This window comes from Rousettus aegyptiacus, unplaced genomic scaffold, assembly GCF_014176215.1.
Source record: "Rousettus aegyptiacus isolate mRouAeg1 unplaced genomic scaffold, mRouAeg1.p scaffold_m13_p_4, whole genome shotgun sequence".
In the NCBI taxonomy this organism is placed as follows: domain Eukaryota; kingdom Metazoa; phylum Chordata; class Mammalia; order Chiroptera; family Pteropodidae; genus Rousettus; species Rousettus aegyptiacus.
This window is the reverse complement of record NW_023416307.1, coordinates 120126648-120146614: the sequence shown is the minus strand read 5'-3', so window position 1 is coordinate 120146614 and position 19967 is coordinate 120126648. Positions and strand designations below refer to the sequence as shown.

At 43.5% G+C, this 19967-nt stretch overlaps 1 protein-coding gene across 3 annotated transcripts in view; it reads right to left on the bottom strand.

Moving 5' to 3' along the window:
- The window catches only part of IRAK2 (interleukin 1 receptor associated kinase 2), a 45272-nt gene that overhangs the window by 13078 nt on the left and 12227 nt on the right, over nucleotides 1-19967 (bottom strand). For 2 of the 3 annotated variants that reach the window (XM_016121379.2, XM_016121378.2), the window contains exons 3-7: nucleotides 11163-11294; nucleotides 5459-5550; nucleotides 3707-3901; nucleotides 3559-3623; nucleotides 1177-1291 (exon numbers count right to left, since the gene is read on the bottom strand). In XM_016121379.2, the coding sequence (XP_015976865.2) occupies nucleotides 1177-1291; nucleotides 3559-3623; nucleotides 3707-3901; nucleotides 5459-5550; nucleotides 11163-11294 (599 nt within the window). The remainder of the gene's footprint in view (nucleotides 1-1176; nucleotides 1292-3558; nucleotides 3624-3706; nucleotides 3902-5458; nucleotides 5551-11162; nucleotides 11295-19967) is intronic. The other variant, XM_036218590.1, reaches the window with a different exon arrangement.

Genomic DNA, 19967 nt, shown 5'->3' with positions numbered 1-19967 from the left:
CCACCTCACCCCAGGTGCCTGCTACTGTTGCTCTAGGACTGAATCTCCAGGCTAAATCACCATTTATTTTTTAAGTCATGTCTTAGGTCCCGCATCCTCTAAAAACTGACCCTGCTAATAGATTTCTTCTCAAAAACTCTGGAATCTAGAGCCACATTAACCCAGTTTAAACCACTTGTCTGGTGTGTTCCTCATGGCAAGTCACTTTGCCTCTCTGTGTCAGAGACTCCTCTTTTGAAAAATGGAGAAAACCTCTTGGGTTGTGGCAAGGCCTGGAGGAGACATGTGTAAAGCCCTTATCATAGTGTCTTGCACATAATGAGAGCTCAGCAAAGCTAAATGAACAACTGCTTTGTCTAATCCCTGCCAAAGGAAGCAATAATTGCTGTGGAATAACTTTCTTCCCTCTGTTTGAGGATCTTATGGGAAGGAGGTTTGTTATAAAATTATAATTTTAATGTTATACTCACACGGTATAATATATAAAAGGTACAAAAGGATATGTAGTCAGTTTCCCTCCCATCCTATGCCACGGCTATTTAGTTTTCCTCCCCAGAAGCACCCAAGGCAGCAGTTTCTTATCTCTTTCCATAATATATATTCCATAAATACCCAAACGAATATGTATATGTAAGAATAGCATTTTAAAATAAAATTTTGCCTCTACTTTTTCATACTTTGTATCTCTTAATTCTTTTTCTTGTCATATTGCATTGGCCAGCACCTCTAGAATAATGTTCAGTAAATCAGTGCCCTGGGATACCTTTGGCTTGCTCTTGACTTAAATGATATGCCTCTTGTCAAACAAAATTTTTGTAGGTTTTCACCTGAAGATGTTTAGCCAGATCTTATCTATCTTGGCCCAATTTCTCTTTTTCTTTTTGAGCCACCAGTCTCAACATGGCTTCTTCTTTATATCCTTAGTTGTAAGCCTTCTGTTCATCTAGTCTTCACACAGTTCCCCAGGTTGATCATTTTATAATTTAGTTGAAATTTTAATGTGGTCATAGGAGGTAAGCACAGCATTTGCCTACTTTGCCATCTTCCCAGCCTCTCTTCTGGAAGAGTCTCTCTGGATAGCCCCTCTCCCCTCTGGACTAATATAAGTCCCTAACCCTTGATTCTCTAATTAGGTACTGCCTGGTCATGTTCTCTGACCATGGCGCAGCCCCTTACCTGATCCCAGAGTCTGTCCTGTAAAGAACCATTTGCCATAAAAGGATGGATCAAGCTGTAGAACTGTTTTCCAGAGCAGAAGCCCAGCAGAGGTAAGACGTTGGGGTGGCAGCATCTGAAAATAAGCATCAGTGCAGGGGTGAGGAGTCAGACAGATAGTGTAATCAAAGGCTGCTCCACTTCCTCACCTCCCACCCTTCTCTACCACCCTAAGGGCCCAGCACAATGGTAGCAAAATGAAAACTGCCTGAAAGTCAAGTTGCTTGAACTTATCCTACCTCACTGCTCTGCAGATACAACACCTTAACCACCCCATCTTCTGGAAACAGAAGCATAGAGATTAAGGAACTTACTTAAGGTTATAACTAGCAAGCCAGGATCAGATTGCAGGTCTTTTGACTCCCAGGACTGAAGTTCTTCTCCAAAATCCTCTTCCACTGGGTTCTAAGTCACTGGTCCCTCCTGACTCTCCTCCTACCTTTCTGACCACTCTTTCTTGGCCTTTTTTACCAAGACTCTCCTCCTTTGCCTCCCTCTGAAACCTGAGTCTCCCAGGCTAGGCTCATCATCTTGTCTTATTAGCTGCTCTTCCAGGTATTTCCCAAATCTCTCATCTCCAGCCCCAATGCTCTAAACAGCCTAGACTCAACAAGTCCCAAACCAGCTTCTGCACCCATAAGTTATTATCTCAGCAAAGGATACCACTGTTCACCAAATTTCTTAGCAACTTCCTTACATCTCCCATCTAATTAGTCACCATTCACTGTCATAAATAGCTTTCAAAAGGTTCCTTTTATCCCCCCACGGGCTGCCTTGGGTCAGACCCTGATGGACTTTCCCCAGGACTACTGTAAAGCTGCCTGCCTGAAGCTTCTGCCCTCCTCTACTCACCCCAGGCCATCTTACTTCACACTCTGTACATTCATTAGAGTTATTTACACTTCACTCTCCCCACTGGACTATAAACTTCCCCAAGTCAGAGCTGTGACTTCTTCACATTTTGTACTCCCTAGAGTCAGGTAATGCCTTGACAACTCACATTTGCCAAATCCATGAATGAAGGAGTGACTGCTGACCCCAGGAAAGCACTAAACCAAAGTGGAACAGACTTCCAGTTTCCATTAAATGTGTGTGTGTTCGTGTGTATATAAGTATGGGTGTGTAAATGTGTACATTCATATACATGTATGAATAAAGAAAGGATGAAAGAAAGTATATCAAAATGGTAATACAGTAGTAGTTTGTAGGTACTATGGAAAATAGGTGACTTCTATTCTTTTATTTATAATTTTCTTTATTTCTTACAATACTCCACAACTATCAAGTATTACTTGCCCAAGGAGGCACATTGACCAAGGAAACTCAGTAACTTGCCAAGGCTGAATGACAGCTGGTGTCAAGCACATAACAGGTGCCCAATATGCATTTGTTAAATTCATCAGTCAATGATGGCAGAGCCAGGACCAAATAGTCCTTCCTCTTTTTTCTTTCCCAGTCCCCACCTAGTTCTGTGACAGGGAGGCTAACTTCACTTCTTCAGCCTCAGTTACCCTATCAGTAAAATAAGGTTTGAGGATGACTTTTGAAGGCCTTTATTGCTCAAGACCAGAGGTCAGCAAAATTTCTCTCTAAAAAGCCAGATAGTAAATATTTTAGACTCTGTAGGCCAGATGGTCTCTGTTATAATTACTCAACTGCACACTAGCACACAAAAGCAGCCACTGATAATACAGAAATAAATGAGTATGGCTATGTTCCAATAAAACTTTATTATGGACACTAAAATTTGAATTTCTTATGTCATATGTCATGAAATATTCTTTATAGTTTTTTCAAACCATTCTTAGCTCTCAGGTCATACAAACACAGTCAGGGCCAAATTTAACCCATGGATCATCATTTGCCAGATACTGATCTAGAGCACTAGGATTTTAAGATGGATTTGCCCTTAGAGTTGGAATCTGTATGTCTCTGCCTATCTCAAAAAACAGGATAGAAAAAAAGAAATGGGATAGAAAGATTTCTTTTCCCCCAGGAGGAAGGAGTTGGGCCAAGTGAACCAATGTTCTTTTATAATTCTAATCTATGTATATAGTTGCTACATAGAAAAAGAATAGGCTGTGGAGCCAGACCAATCTAGGTTCAAATTCTGGCTCCATTACTTACTAGCCTTGTGATTTTGGATGAGACACTTAACCTCTCTGTGCCTCAATATGTCCATTAAAAAATGTGGTAATAGTAACTACATGATAAGGTTCTTGTGAGGATTAAATGAGTTTATACATACAGAGTTCTTAAAACATGCCTGCCATACAGGAAGCTCTAAATAAGGGTTAGTTGTCATCATTATTAAACAAAGTATTCTCCAAAGGGGAGGCTTACCTATGACAAATTTGTATCTCTGCCTGGAAGAATTTTTCGATTGATTTTGGACCTGAACAGGCCATCTGTGGGAAAAGACAGCGAAACATAAAAATCCAGCCTCACCTGTGCAGCCTCCATCCCCTACCAGAAACCAAGAAGTGCTCACCTCTCTGAGCTTTTTGATGATGATTGGTGTGCCCTGCCCTTGCCCTCTGTAGATGTCAGCAAAAGTCCCCTCACTGATTTTGTAGGTTTGGTTGAAGTTGTCAGTTGCCTGAATCACATCTGCCTCACTCCAGAAAAGGCTATCTCCAGCCAGGCTCAGTGGTGTTTCCTGCTTAGGAATGGAGGTGCTGAAATCCTGGGGGTTCAGAGAGAAGAGACAGACATTAATATTGAATTAATATGGAAAATGTTATTTTTCCTCAGGAAATCTTAGAACACCAGAGCTTAAGGGGTAGAGGGGATCATCTTTTCCAGTGAGGAAGAATGGTAAAAAAGACAGGAATAAGGGCAGCTTAACCCCCAGCTCCTCCCCAACTTGCTCTATGACCCTGGGCAAGTTACTTAACCTCTCTGAACCTTAATTTCCTCATCAGCAAAAATGAAGATAACAATTCCAACCTGGAGGGTAATTTTGAAGATTAACTAAAATGTGACTATTCCCAGCAGATGGCTGGTGTTTGCTTTTTTTTTTTTTTTTTTTTTTTTTTTTTTTTTTAGTTTACGAAGGTGAGTGCCAAGGGGGTCAAAGAGCTGAGGTGAGATCACACAGCTAGCTGCTCAATGGCCAAGTTGGTGCCCCTGGTCCCACGCATGGTGCACAAGCTGGGAAGCAAGTTATAGGGTCATATAACCAAATGCAATTCTGTAATCAGAGCTTTGGAGGCCGCTTGCATGTGTAAGCCTATGAAAATCAGCTTTGCTTCAATAACTTTTCTTCTTTAAATTTTTTTAAAAAGTTATGTATGCTTTTATAAACAGTTTTAGATAATTGGTGGGGACCCTTAATCTATTTATCCACTTAATAGCTATTAAAGTTTAGTGTGTTTCATGTCAACTAGATATGTAAATATTTATTTAACAAACTAAAACCATGACAAACACATAGTTTTGATATCTGGTATTTTCACTTAACTTACACCATGATCATTCTCCCAAATTATTAAATCATCTTTGAGAATGATTAACAGTCTTCTTCATGGAAGAGCTTTATTAATCAGACCTATGCAGAGCTGGCTTCTTCACCAGGCACCCTGCCACAACACTCTTAGGGACCTACAAAATCCTTTTAATTTCTTTTAAAATCAGAAGAACAAAAATGAATTTTTAGAGTCAAAGAAAACATTTTAATTTTTAATCTATCTTGAATTATATTCATCTTTATATCAAAGCAATTATCAAATATCAATTTTAATTTTTTTAACGAAAGAAAGGACCCATGAGGGCTCAAATAGCTAAGATTTGCAAAAGTCATATGTGGCCCTGTACTCAACTCATTGAAAATTCAGAATAACTCAGACATATTTGGGATTGAAAAGGTTGGAGGAGAGGCGATTTATAAGCAAATAACAACTGTAATCAATTTACTTTGGGAGGAGGAAGATGCCAATTATCAGCTCTCATTTAAACACAAACAGTGGAAAAGCTCATTAAAAACATGTATTCACTAAAGTGCACCAAACCCTGCAACCCCCACCCCCACCCCGTCCCACCAACACCCAGCCCCAGCTGTACTGATGGCCAGTACTTAACAGTCTTAGTGGCTCTGAGTAATTCAATGGGTCTCCTTTCTTCCCCTCATCCCAGCCCTAACTCCCAAACTGGTCTCAGGAATAAAATTGTGTTGCAGTTTTGAGAGAGTGCCATGAGTTGGGGATATTGAGCTGGGGATATCACTTGTGAGTGGAGGATTTACCTTTGAATCAGATGAAACAGGAAGGCTGGTTTTTAAAGAAGGAGGGGCATTTTCAGGAGGAGGCAGGAGGTTGGTTCTGGCTGGAACTGGCCCTGGAAAGAAGAGATGGTGGGTCAGTAAGTGGCCCACTGGAGGAAGACAGGAGGAGTCTCTGTTGGTCCCCAGACCAAGCCAGTCTCCAATTCACTATACAAACACTTGTCTGTAATGACAGCTGCCATTTCCTGACACCCCCAGGCACCAGCCTACACACTCTCATGCCTTTACCTAAATGAATCCTTATGACAGCCTCACTGGTTGGTCCTATAAATGAGTGACTTCCAACCTCTTTGGCACCAGGGACCAGTGCTCCTATGAGAATCTAATGCCTAATGATCTGAGGTAGAGCTGATGCGGTGACGCTGGCGCTGGGGAGCAGCTGCAAATACAGGTGAAGCTTCACTCGCTGGCTGCTTACCTCCTGCTGTGTGGCCCAGTTCCCAACAAGCCACAGACCAGGGGTTGGGGACCCCTGCTACAAATGATCCCCATTCAGCCAGTGGAGAAACGGAGGCACTGGAGGTGGCCACTTGCCCAGGGCCACACAGTAAGTGGCAGAGCCAGCTTCCAAAGGGAATGTCATCTGTGTAGCATCTAACCCCTATACTGCCCCACCTCCCTCACGAGGAGCAGAAAAGAACTCAAAGGAAAATAGCTCTGGACCCCTGCCTTCCAGAAACCTCCACCATGGTAGGAATGGCAGTAACCATCCTTGGAGGTCAGAAGCAGGAGAGGCCAGCCATAGTAGGTTGAGAGATCATGGAGGGTTTCACAGAGGAAAGAGCATTTGACCTGGCCTTGAAAGATGGGGAAATGTTTCTAATAAGTGGATATGAGGTAGGAGGATGCCAGACGGTAGAATGGGCCCAAGCAGAGGTATGACAGTGGGAAAACCCAGATGTGCATTAAATATTCCAAGCACATGTAACGAGCAAACATTGACATCATGCCAGGGACAGTTCTAAACACTTCACTGTGTTAAGTGATTTAACCCTCACAATAATCCTAGAAGATAGTACCATTATCATCTAATTGTTATAGATGGTAAAATTGAGGCCTCTGAGTAACTGAGGACTGGCCTTTCCAAGGGAACCTGGCCTTAACCCCAGGGTTGCTGGTCAAATTCACCTGGTTTATGACTTCAGGAAAGGAGTGATTAACCTGGAACTTTGGCCATCAAAACAATAATTCAGAAGAAGGAAAAAAGTACCAGGGTGAAACTAGAATAAGCCTTGCTAAACTATTAACCTAGGCAGCTGATGAAACAAAACTCACCTGATACAAAGCCTGAGGCTCTTCCATCTCCCACGGAGCCCAGCAGGAGGGCCACCCTAAGCCTCCCTCTCTCCCTGTGTCTGTCACAGCTTCTGAAGTTTTTGATTTTTCACATTTTCCAGCAATGGCTATATCTGAAAGAACTACACTTGAGAAGGTACTGTGTTTGCAAACCCACACTGCATCAGTGAACACCAGAATGGAGCACTAAAAATACACACACACACACACACACACACAGGTGCACACACACCCGCTCAGTCCATCAGTACAGTATAACTGTAAATCGAGTTTTGGGGTAAAAGCTATAGCCCAGACACTGAAAGTAAACCTTTGGCAAACAAATAAATTATTTAAAAAATCCAGAATGAAAAATAAAATAAAACCAGCAATGCGCTGTAAACCAGCTGCTGGCAACATACCTGACAGAGAGAGCCCTACTGCTCACTCAGATCATCCCCACATCTGCACCTGGGCCACACCTCCCACAGGCTGCTCCCCCCGAGTGACTGAGTGCACAGGAGAGGCTAAGGGGAGACCCAGGCCTCTGATGGTGACTCTGGTCTCTCCAAGGACACCACCCCTGAGCCTGCCTTCAACAGCAGGAAGGCAGACAGGCAAGCAGGACACTTCCACCCAACCTTCCCATACCCTCTCCTTCCTTCCAGGTCCAAAAGCTCCCCCAGCCTTGCCAAGCTCCCTCCACACTCTCTCTCAGGCACTTGTCCTGTGAAAATTCTTGCATGTTAACCTTGGCTTTTACTTCTCAGGTGACCTGGAGTACAGGACCCCACTGGCCAGTGAATGCAGACACCCTGCTCTGAAGAAAGGCTCCCTGACACTGCTGCTCCTGCGATGAAGCCTTCTCTTGGCCTCATCCCCGTACCCTCGACCTGTGTCCCCCAAACCGCAGTCACACATTCATCCATCTCCAAGATGCTGGCCATGTCTCTGTGCTGCCTCACTATGAGTTACTTGATGTTTTCCTTTCGATCCACTTTAATTCACGTAGTCTGCATCTAGCCTTGAAATCCCTAGTTTTTTGTGCATGTGATATATATTTTTCTAATACCCATGTTCTCATGTACCACACTCTGAGAACTGCTCCAGACTAACTCCATCTTCCTCCTGCTTCTTCGTCGAGTGCTGCCCTATCCCTGACTTCAGAGCAGGGCTATGCACAAGGTCCCTTGTTCCCTCCCTTTGCCCAGTGACTCCAGGGTCACTAATGGTCTCGCAGAGCCAGGATTTTCTGATCTGGCTTGATGCCTGGGGTTCACTCTGGGGGCTATACCAAGTCCCTTGGGTTGGGAGGATCAGTGAGGTCTACTAGTTAAAGGAGTGGCTGAGTCTATCCCTGTGGTTTTGTAAAAAAAAATTAGATAAAATAGAAAGAAATGAAGTTTGGGCCACTATCAAAAGGCTGACACATCAGATAAGAACTAGCCCTTGTTTTGTGTGCTCATGGAAGGACTGGGTCAGGGAAACACTTGGTTATATCAATGTCATTTCCAAAACACTAAGTGTTAACCCTTCATGTGCCAAACTTTTTCTGAAAAAAAAAAAAAAAAAGAACATCTCCTTTAGAAATCTTTCTATAATGTCTGCATTCCCAAACAAAATCTCATCCTGCTGTGTTGCATTGTGGGCCTGAGTACAGAACACACAATGGTGGGTGCTATATCTCATTTGGGGTTTTCTGTACACTGCCTGGTGGCTGGCAGTGGGTCTGCCTCTGCAGCCTCCCAGTCTCCTTTCTGTTTATCAGACGTAACTGGGCTCAAGTCCTGGCTCCATTATTACTAAAGATTTGACCTTGGGTGAGTTGTGCTTCATTCTTTAGCATTCTCAAATGCAAAAAAGAACAATAGTCCATTCCTTATAGAGTTCTTGTCCAGATAAAAGAGATGACAGTTATAAAGCACAAAGATGCGCCCCTCTCTGGTACATATGGAATACCAAGGCTGGTAAATTCCATGTGTAATAAGAGGAAATAGATTCTTACTGACCACATAATGGCTTCTCCTATAGCTAAGGCTTTGTGATAGATAGTTATTTTTGCTGCTCAGAACCCTTTTTTCTGAATTCTAGCTTTGAGAATCTTTTTAAAGAGGTGCTCAGAACTTATCCATGGCTCACTTACTGACGTAATTCCTTCCTCTCCATCTCTCCCCTACTTCCTCCCCACCTACTGTGAGGGGGTCAGTATATACACAGGTTACTGTGTGGGCTCTGGGCAACCCACCTGAGTGGAATCCTGGCCTGACCACTCATTCTACAAGGAAGCTCTGGCAGGTCATGCATCTTTCCCCAGCTATCAAAGGGGACAAGAAGAACGCCTACCTCCCCAGTTGTCAGGGTGATTTGTGAGGTACTGGCCACAAACTCCTGGCTCAGTGTCTCCTGTCTGTGCCCTCCCCAGCCACCACTGCCTCTGCATTCTCCACTCCTACAAGATAATCAGCTTGAACTTTGGGGCGCAATGGAAGCTTGAGGTTTTCCTAAGAGAAGAAAGACTTTGGGTCATTTGATGAAATTAATGATTACTTTCTTATTTTCAGTTTGGGCAAAGACAACCAACTTCCTGTATCTATCTACAGATTGTATTTATTATCTCAACCCACCAGGCATATGTGCTTTCAAGGGCCATTCAAGAAAGTAAACAGTACAAAGGCTAGCAGAGACACATGATGCTTGTTTTTGCAGTCTCCTAAATAAGGAACATCAGAAGAAGTTGCTACACCTGTAACCTTCTCCATCCTGACCAGAATTTCCCTATTTTATTACTCTGTTTCCCGTTGACCATCAACTAGTATCATATTTGCTCTAGGACTGTTTCCCCTTATCTTTAATTGCTGATCAAAGTCCTCCACTTTTTTTTTCTTTAGTTGCAGGAAATAATTCAGATTCCTTGGCTAGAATTAATTTTCCAGACTCAACCTATCTGGGGTGTCTGGAGTATTACTCACATCAACTAACATTTAATGAGCACTTACATGGTGAGGTGTATGATTCCTTACCACAACATGATGACATAAGTTTTGTTATTATGCCCATTTTATAGATGCGGAAACTGAGGCACAGAAACAATAAGTAATTCTTTTAGAAAGTGGCAGAGTTGGGATTCAAATAAAGGTCTGTCTAAGGCAAAAGTCAGTACATGCTCCTCTCAGCCCATGCTGACCTTAGCTTCAGGATCCACACTAATGAACTGAGGTTGCATGGATTTGGGATCTTTGGCTCACTGCTCAGGAGGCCGCAGGCGAGTGAAAGGAAGGCTAGGCTCCAGGGGAAAGAAAGGTGGTGAGAACGGAGATGTGAACAAGTGGCAATTCCCCTCAGGGAAGTCATCCACTGGCTGAGTCCTTCCATAATTTGGCAAACTGTCCCCAAGCTCTGTCCTGGGCAAAAGGGGATTGGGACAAATCTAAAGTGATCTTTAAGGCTTTGGAATAGCGGTGAGTGCAAGGGATAAAGACATAACTGTCCAAATTACACTGCTCAGATGCTACTTCCTACTCATGTGATCTTGAGCAAAACACATTCCCATTTGGTGCTTCGGATGCCATAGAACAAAACAGCAAGTCTGTGACTGGAAAAGAGGAAGAAGATGGGGGGCAAGCAGCACCCCTCAGTACTCCACTGCATGGCTGAGGGTGAGGCCCTAGACAGGTCACCAGCCTGTGGAGAGCTGACAGAAAGGTCATCAGGCTCCCAGCCCACAGAAGGCATGTGTTGCCAGCCAGTAATGGGGGCTTGAGAAACCACAGGCAAAACACCTGGGCCCAGTGCATATGACCCTTTGCTTTAGTTTCCTCATCTGTGGAATGGGGATAATCACAATACCTAACTCAAACAGCTAACTGAGTATTAAATAAGTCAATATCTCTGAAGTGCTTAGAACAGTGTCTGGCACATAGAAAGCCTTCATTCACTCAGTTATTTCTTTCTACTAAAATGGTAAAAAATAAAACAAATATATGTTAAAATAGTACATATAAAATTGAGATGACTTAAAATGTAAACAAACATGCTTAACTCCAAGATTTATAATAAAAATGATGCTAAAAAATGAAATAAATAAATCTATAAAATAGCAACAAATAGTATATATTATTTTGTTATCTGACTTTTTTTACTTTTTAACTCAATATATTGTAAGTATGTTTCTATTATTGTTAACAGTATTCTTGTGTTAATAAGATGGATGTTAAAAGTATTATTACGTTATCAGTATTATTGTTATGACCTACTGGCATCAATTTTATCATCGCTATAATTGTTTTTTAATTTTTTACTATTACATGCTGAGCTGAATATCCTTAAAGTTAAATCATTTCCTTAAATAATTTCCTTTAAACAAAAAAAAATGAAATTTAATTTAAAATACCTGGGCCCAGAAAGGCAGCTGGCCTCACGGGCTGCCCCATTCTCTGCTCGTCGTTGGTGTTTCTTACAGAAGCTGGCTGCAAGGCATCTGGGAAGTCAGTGCTGGAAGACTTTATTTCAGGAATTGGTTTCCCTGAAACAGGTAGAAAGAAAGATGAAGTGGGGTAACTATCCAGAAGCTGGGGCTAGAAGTCGGAGACCTGGGTTCTAGTCCAGACTCTGCTTTGAATTTGCAGTGTGCCCCGCTTTGGGCTTCGGGCTTCCCATTTGAAAGATGTAGTGGTTGGGCATAATAATCTCCTGTGATCGGTCCAGCTCTGACATTCTGAGGCAGATACACCTGGCTTCTTCGCCTACTAGCCATGTGACCTTGGACAAGTCACTTTGCTTCTTGGCGCCTATTTCTGCACCTATAAAATAGAGCTGATGATAATGATAATATCTGCTTGCCTACCTAATAGGCTGTTGGGAGGGGGTATATGAGAATATAGACATGAAAGAGCTCTATAAACTATACATTTCCCTGAACACGTGAAGAAATTAAAAATATCCATCCTGTTAAGTCCCCAGCTGAGCCCCTAAATATAAAAGTTCTGGCAGTCCTGCAGCTTCCCCATCTACAAGCACTGGAAACAGAATCCCTGTTTTATAGATAGGAACTCTGAAAATAGCAGCTATGTCAAATGAGTGCCAACTGTGCCAGGCCCAGGCCAAGCTTTGCATCAAATCCTCACAAGAACTTTGCATTTCATCCCTGATAAGAAAACTGAGGTGTGAGCAGGTTAAGTGGCTTGCCCAAGATCACAGGCCTGAGCAGGCAGGACTGGCCAAAGGAGCCTGGGTGGAGGTTACCTGCCTTCATGAGTAATTGCTTCCCCTTTCCATAAATTTGGGAATGCCCAAAGATGCTGCAAGGGTGTGTCTACCTTGGTTTCCACCCAGCTTCTCAGAGCCTGCTCTTTGTGAAGGAGCTTCCTCCACCAAGGCCCTGGTCTCATCTCTCCCGGCTGGCTGCTGCCTCCAGCTCAAAGGGCCTCCAGGTCCCTCCCCAGGCCACATCTTAACTAAAATACAGACCAGGCCTCATGTTTCCCTGCTTAAAGCCTTTATGACTTCCCATTGTCTGGATACATAGCACATTCTTCACAGGACTCCTTATAGCTCCACATGGCCTCCCAGATCAAATCCAAATTCTACAGCCCTATATTCAAGGCCTTTCACCCTCTGGTGGTTTGGGGTGGACTTATATTGAGAACTGAAAAAATGGGGCCACTGAAATCCCAGGGAAAGCCTCCGACTTGCTAAGTCTCACATATGCATCAGGTGGGGGCTGGGGCAAACCATGTCCAGCCTTTGAGTCCCCAGTAGCATTCATTCCAACAGGTAAACTACATCTCTTTCTAAACAAAACTGATCATTACTTTGAGGCCAACCTCTTCAAACCCAAGCTTTGGATCTAGAACGATATTAATAATGCCTAAATGCATGGCGCCACACTTCTACAGCACCACATAGATTTATTTGATTTTCTCAACAATCTCTAGCAGTTAACAATTATCTGCACTTTATTTTTGAGCACATTGAGGCTCCCAGGGGCAAAATGATTTGTCCCTGAAACCAGGGGTTGTTTTCACTGCCCCCTCCCATCTGGCAGGACTACTCAAACACCACCATAATCACCACTCCCCCCGCCCCCCCCCCACCACCACCACCACAAACCTCACTTCCCTCTTCCAATGGCACTGCCTCTGGGCCCTGCCTGCAGAAAAGCAGGAAAACAGGGAGACAACATGTGAAGAAAGGCTAGAAGGAGTGGACAAAACTAACAAGAAGCCTGAATGGGAGATAACAGGTGACTTTCCTTTACTGTCACTGATAAATTATTCTTTTAAGTAAAACTATCTCATAAAAGAGGTAGCAGAGCTTAGCTGTTTAGAGTTCAGGCTCTGGAGTAGAAACCAGCACGATCACTTCCCAGCTGTGTTTACTCTGGACTACTTTCATGAGAACTGAGGGAAACAGCACAAATAAACTGCTTAGCTCAAACACAGGAACTTCATTATTGTTGCTCAGTTTTTAAAATGTTGGTTATGTCTTCAGAGCCCACATATTGAGTATAAAAAGAATATGGTGGGAGTCTTCATTTTCATTTAACATGACTGAATTGTTTACACTTTCTTTTTTAGTATTATTATATATATTTTTTAATTATAGTAAAATACACAACATAAAATTTACCATCTTAACCATTTTTAAGTGCACAGTTCAGTAGTAGTAAATACATTCACATCGTTGTACAACCATCACCACCACCCACGTCCAGAGGTTTTTTTCATGGTCCCAAATTGAAACTCTGTCCCCATTAAACAAGAACTAGCCATTTGCCCTCTCCCTGGCCCCTGGCAATCACCATCCTACCTTCTGTCTCTGAATTTGACTACTCATTTAAATTTTTTAACTTGTGTGCTTTTTTTTTACACTTTAATAATAACTAAAAAAATGTTATGTGTATATCCATTTACAAGAAAAAGTGTTAATATATAGTTGAGTGACAAAAAAGGATTTATATGTTACCAGTTTTTTATAAAATATGTATCAAAGTATAGAACACATCTATATATGAAGAGAAAAAGAGCCTGAAGGATTTGTTAATGGTGATTATTTCTGGGTGGTGTGATTATCATGTTTTTATATTGTGGGTTTGGGGGAGGTTGTTTTTCAGTTTATTCACATTGTAGAATTTTTCAACAGTGATCATGCATTCATTGCATAGTAAAATATGTTTCTTAAGAAAAAAATCAGTAAGCAAGCTAACTAAACTACTGACCAGAACTGAGTCTTCTCAACTAAAGTAAGGAGCCATTTGCCCTGGGAAATGCATCTAGCCTAGATTTATAAGCAAGTGATCACTAGATTCAGATCCAGCTTACTTCTGGTGTTAACCACCAACTAAGATGTGTAGTTGATATTCAGCAAGGAAGGAAACTGAGACTCAGGGAGGTGAGGAGACCTATCCAAGGGAGAAAGCGGAAGAAACGGGCATTGAGGCAGGAAGGTGGGGAGACAGGATTGTGGCAAGAATGCATGCCCTACAGCATGGTCGTAGCAGAATACACACTTCATTTCTCCCCACCTGGGGTCCTCAGGCACCTCAGAAGGCCAGCCCATGGACCACACCAGCCCGCCCCAACTCCCCACCAGGCCGAGGCCCTTCTGGCCAAAACTGGGAGCCTAAATGTCAGTTCTTCCCCAACAGCAGCCCTACAGGCAGGACTCATGGAATCACACATCTCTGACTTATGTAACACCACTACCTTCCATAGGCAGGGAGAGAGGACGCAGTCCCTTGTACAAAATGACAATTGAGAACCATCACTGGCAATGAATGCTGATCCATGAGCAGATCCAGAACAAAGCTGCCTGCTCCCAGGTTGTATACAGACATGAACACTGTGCCCCTGCCCCCCAGAGGCAGGGGCCACCCCATGCCACTCAGCATCCCCATCTTCCCTGTCCTCCTCCCTCTGACCCAGGAGATGGCCTCTTTCCTGGCACCCTTCCTCCACAAACTGCTAGGGTGAGATCCCACGTTCCTCAAAGGGCTACATCGGTGGCATCATCTTGACGTCTGTGTACGAGGCAAAAGGGCAAAGATGGCTCCTCTGTGTGAAGCCAGCACAGCTGCGGCCCCAGCTCACCTTGCACTGGGCCCGCCAGGTCTGCCAGTGAGGGGACCCCAAACTGCCATTTCCTGCAAAGTCAGGCCACAAAAGTATGAGCTGTTCCCAGATGCATTGGCTTCCTACAGATTCTACCTGCACCCCACACTGCCTGAAGCCCCAGAAGAAGAAGAAGTTTACCCCTGTCTGAGGCTCAGCTGAACCTCAGTTTCCTCATTAGTCGAACAGTGGTGGGTGATTATCCTGACCTGACCTAACTTCAGTGTCCTATTTCTGGTGACATTTTTTTTTTCCCCTTTCTACACAGATCTTTGTTTCTCTGTGGAGATATATATATTTTTTTAATTTAATTTATTTATTTACAGTGGAGATATATTTGGCCGGAACATTGAAGCTGCCAGCCCATTTGTGGCTGACCTCTATGGGGACTATAAAAGGCTTCATCTAAGGAAAGTCCAATTCTTTATTTTTCTTCTTTCTTAGTGACATGCAGTGGCCTACAGCTGGTGCCGTAGGTCATGTGCAAGCATGTGGGAGTGGGTGGGGAAAACTGTCACTGGCAGGGGTATAGCCTATGTTTGAGTCTGTCAGCACCTTTCGAGTTGACATCCACCCTCCTACCTACTCACACTTCAAGGGCCACACCCAGCCACAGAGCTCAGCTGATGGAGCCCCATGTCAGGCCCACAGTGACAATCCGATGAGAAGTTTCGGTTTCCTGTGAAACCCCCATCTTAGCATGCTGTGGGTTTTCAGACGTCTTTTAGATGCAGACAATAAAGAAGATGTCTAAACATGTTTGTTTCTACTCTTGAGTTGCTGATGCCAGATCTGCGTTGGAAGGCACAGAGCAGGCCTTTCCTTGCCTCTTTTCCTACCACCAAAACCAGAAGAGGAGAAACTGTGGCTTCTCAGCACTTCCTGCCTAGAAACTTGGTTTCTGATAGCTGAACAGATATAACAGCCACTCTATCAGGCTGATACATCAGAGTGGCATGGAAATAAAAATAGAACATTGAGGGCAGGACAGGACAAAGGAGGCCAAAGTGTCCATGAGAAAAGGTGGTGACAAGCTTCAAACCTCATTTGAATTTCCTGTCAATCAAGGTAGGGCAGGAAATATCATTATTATGACTGAAGCATAGAAGCAGTCTCCAGAACTATAACACCCTTTTTCCCCTGGGATTATAGTCTCAAAAAATTCTGCACTTAAAAGTATTCTGTAGTATCATGAAATCCAAAAATATAAATTGTGATCAAAGAATAGAACCGAGAATAAATTCCGTTTCCATATTCAGCCTCTAAAATTCCTAGCTGTGTCCAAGGGCAAATTTCCTTTCCCTCTGTGCATTATTTGTATCTTCTGTGGAGTCAGAATAATTATAAAATATAGGACTATTACAGGGGTCATTGGGACAAAATATGTAAAGTAGCTGGCTGAAGGCCAGGGCACAAATAGTACTAATAGTCATTCTCTGTCTTCAGCCCTCTCTCCCTACCCAAAAGGCACAGAATAAGAACCTTTGATCCCAACTTGGGGTCTCTGAAGGAAGCATTTGGGGTGGATGACTATTTTCAACACTTTAGACCCTCTAATAGAAACTGACTTTTGGTGGGCAGGGACGTGCTCTGAAAAGATACAGTGGCCATAGGGCAGCATAATACAGGAGACTGGCTTGAGTAGAGGTGGGACTTGCTTCTGGCTGCCTGTGCCAAAGTAGCCAGCCTTGTCACACACACAGGAAGACAGGCAGCCCAGGGTCCTTCTCCCTGCTGGGACACCCCAGGGAGGGGGAGGGGTGCCGGTGATCAAAGTTAACAGCTTTGGTGGCTGTGGGTGCTGACAGGTGGACATATAGGTTCTCAGACCAATGAAATCAGAGTCTAGATGTTTTTGAAAGTTCCTTAGGTAAGAACAAGAACTACTGGCTTAACCCAGAGTGAAGAGGGTTGAGTTTCAGGCACCAAGGGACAGAGATGGGGGAGTAGAAGCATTTCTCTGTACCCCGTCCGCAGTTCACTGCGGGTAAAAGGCCTGACTTCTTTTCCTCTCTGCTTTGTATTTTCAGGATGTCCCACCTCTCTAAGGAGCATGAGTCACTTATGCCATGCAGCCAAATGAATTCAACAGCATTCCAGCATGCTTCCAACCAGTTACACATGCCATAGTCAGGTTCACTGGCAAGGTAACCTTTCTAAGTCTCACCTGGCAAATGAGACGAGGGACTATACTCCCAGCCCAGAGAGTTATCATGAGGATGAAGTAAGGAAGAGCTCAATAGTTATAACTATTAGTATTATTTACTATTGTTATTATCATCATCCCTAACTCTAGGTCAGGCTTTGTCCTCAATACCTTCCCTTATGTGTGGCCTCTTTCATTCAGATAACAGCCCAAGAGAAAAGGTCCAATTGCTATCTCTGCTTTATACCTCAATAAAGTAGTACCTAGAAGGGTGATTTATATTTTATTTATGCCCCACTTCCTTCAATTGAAAGGCTTATGCATGCTGGGCCCTTGGCAGAGGGGCCTAGGATCTCCTCCCTGGCTGCCCGGGAACATTTAATTTAACACAGTGGCAAATCCAGAAGCCACACACTTGAGCAGAGGGAACTCTAGCTGCTAAAAAGTCTTTCTTCCATGAGCACACTCTGGGAATCCCCACATACCCACCCTTCACAGCCCTCAAGTTAAACAGTGATGTAATATTTATTTATTTGCTTTTATTCTGCGGCTGACTCGGGTGGCTGAAATGGATCCCTTCCAGAACAAATGAAAGTGATTCAGGCATAACTAAAAGAACCCTGGTGCTCAATGGCTATACCTAACTTTCTGGGCCCTCTCTTTTCCTTTCACTCCTAAACCTTGGGCTCAGTTCTCTTGGGCATCTGAAGTCCACCCCTCATCCTCCCCCGCCCACACACACACAGGCACACCCCACTCAAAATTCCCAATTCAAACTAGACATAAAATTAGATAAATCTGAGGACATGACCTGTTTTCCTAATCACTCTCTCTCTGGTTCTCCATTGGACTTGTACTCCAACAGCTGCTAAAATGACTCATCCTTCCTCATTCATTCATCCATTGTATTAGAGACCAAGGATCCCATCTATTATCAAAACTAACATGATCCTGACATTAAGCTAGCTAAATAAGAGATACCTAATTACAAACTTGGATGAGTTCTATACAGAAAACAAACTTGAAGAGAAGGCTTCTGAGAGTAGGTACCACTTAAGCAAAAACCCAAAAGATGAAAAGGATTAGTATGGGAAGAATGCCAGGGAGAAGGAGAACGACCAGCATTCTAAGGCGAGGAAACAGCATATGCAAAGGTCCTGAGGCAGAAAACAGTTTGGTGTATCTCTTCAAATGAAAGATGACCCTGGTGGCTAAGTTGAATGAATGAGGGGGAAAGTGGCAGAAATAAGGTGAAAGAGCTAGGCAGGGGTTAGACCTCATAGACCAGGGTTAGGTAGAACCTTATCACAAACTCACTTGGATTTTAGTAATGTATAGACAAAACAGCGCTTAGCTCCCTCTTGTACCCCAGCCTCCCTTGCACTTAGGCTGAAGCCGTGTGACTGGTTCCGGACAATGGACTTTAAGTGTAAATGCTATCACCACTTCTGGACAAAGCAATTAAGAGTTAGTGAGCCTCTTCCATCTTTCTCTTCCCCTCCCATAGTGACCTTGGAAACTACGTGTTCTAGATGACACAGCCAGCAACAAAAATGCAGGAGGCAGGCTGGACTTTGAGAAATCAATCTTTGTTGCATTGAACAGTGAGATTTCTAGCCTATCCTGATTAATGGATAATCTCAACATGCATCTAAAACTTGGAACCCAGAGAAGCCTAGTTACAACAGCTTAGCACAGTGCAGGAGTTCAATAAATAACAGCTCCTTTCCCTCCAGCTTTTACTATCCCTCTAAAAAACTGAGAACTGGTTTAGATGCACTGCACATACCCCTCCGTTCATTCTCACACTACTCCCAAGAAATAACTTAAAAAAAAAAAAAAAAAAAAACCTCACCATCTCTTATATTTTGAAGCTTTCCAGCTTACAAATAAAGTAGACAGGGAAATTATACCTATTTTTCAGAGGGCAGAAGTGAGACTTGATGCCATCTAGCGACCTACCCTAGTAGGTTAAGCGGATCTGAGATCCCATCCTGGCCCATTACTTACTAGTATGTAGCTTTGGCCTTTAAGTACATTGCTTAATCTCTGAGCCTCAGTCTCCTCATCTATAAAACGGTGATACAAGATTTATGAGATAAGATGCTTGTCTGGCACATATTTAGGTGCTAAATACAGGTTCCAAGTAGAACCCAAATACACTGATTCTTAACCTAGCAAATCTTGCCCCAACACAGTGCCACCTCCAGTGGCAAGTCCCCAGTGACCCTACAGTCTGATTTCTACCCATGTTTTGTTGTTCCTTGGTGGTTGGAAAGGGGAGGATGCTGGGAAACTTTCCAAGAGTGCAAACACATGAGCCCTGCGTGGCCCTTACAACAGTTCGGCCTTTTCAGGGGAGAAAGACTTCATTCTCTTCTGTTTCACTTAAGGCAGCAGCCAAAAATTCCCCACTCAATAAAAGCCCAGTTCCAGGAAGGAAATGACTTTGTATGAGATGCCAAACCAAAAGTTAGAAATTATCAAGATTGCATAACCAAGAAGAGACTACACAAAATTGAGAAAGTCAAGACTCCCAGAAGGATGGTAGTGGCAAATGGGAATATAAATTTTAGTCACCTCCCAAATCTCATCAAATTTCAGAAGCTTCTTGCTCTCCTAATCGGCTGATACCTGGAAATACCGAGGCTCTCCCATTCCACACAGCAGACAAAAGAGTAGTCTACTTCCCAGGTACAAACCCTCCAAAATCTTCCCTCCACTCCCAGTGAAAGTAAACTCTTGACCACATCCTGTGCAGCCTTGGGTGGCCTGGCCCTGCCCTCTTCCCAGTCTCAGCCCCTCACACTCCCACTGTCTTCTAGCTAAGGCCTCCATGGCCTCTCTTTGGGTCCTCAAACATTGCTCCTTCCCACCACCAGGCCTTTACACATGGTGTCCCCTCTGTCTAGAAATGCTTATGTGGTCCCTTACTTCAGTT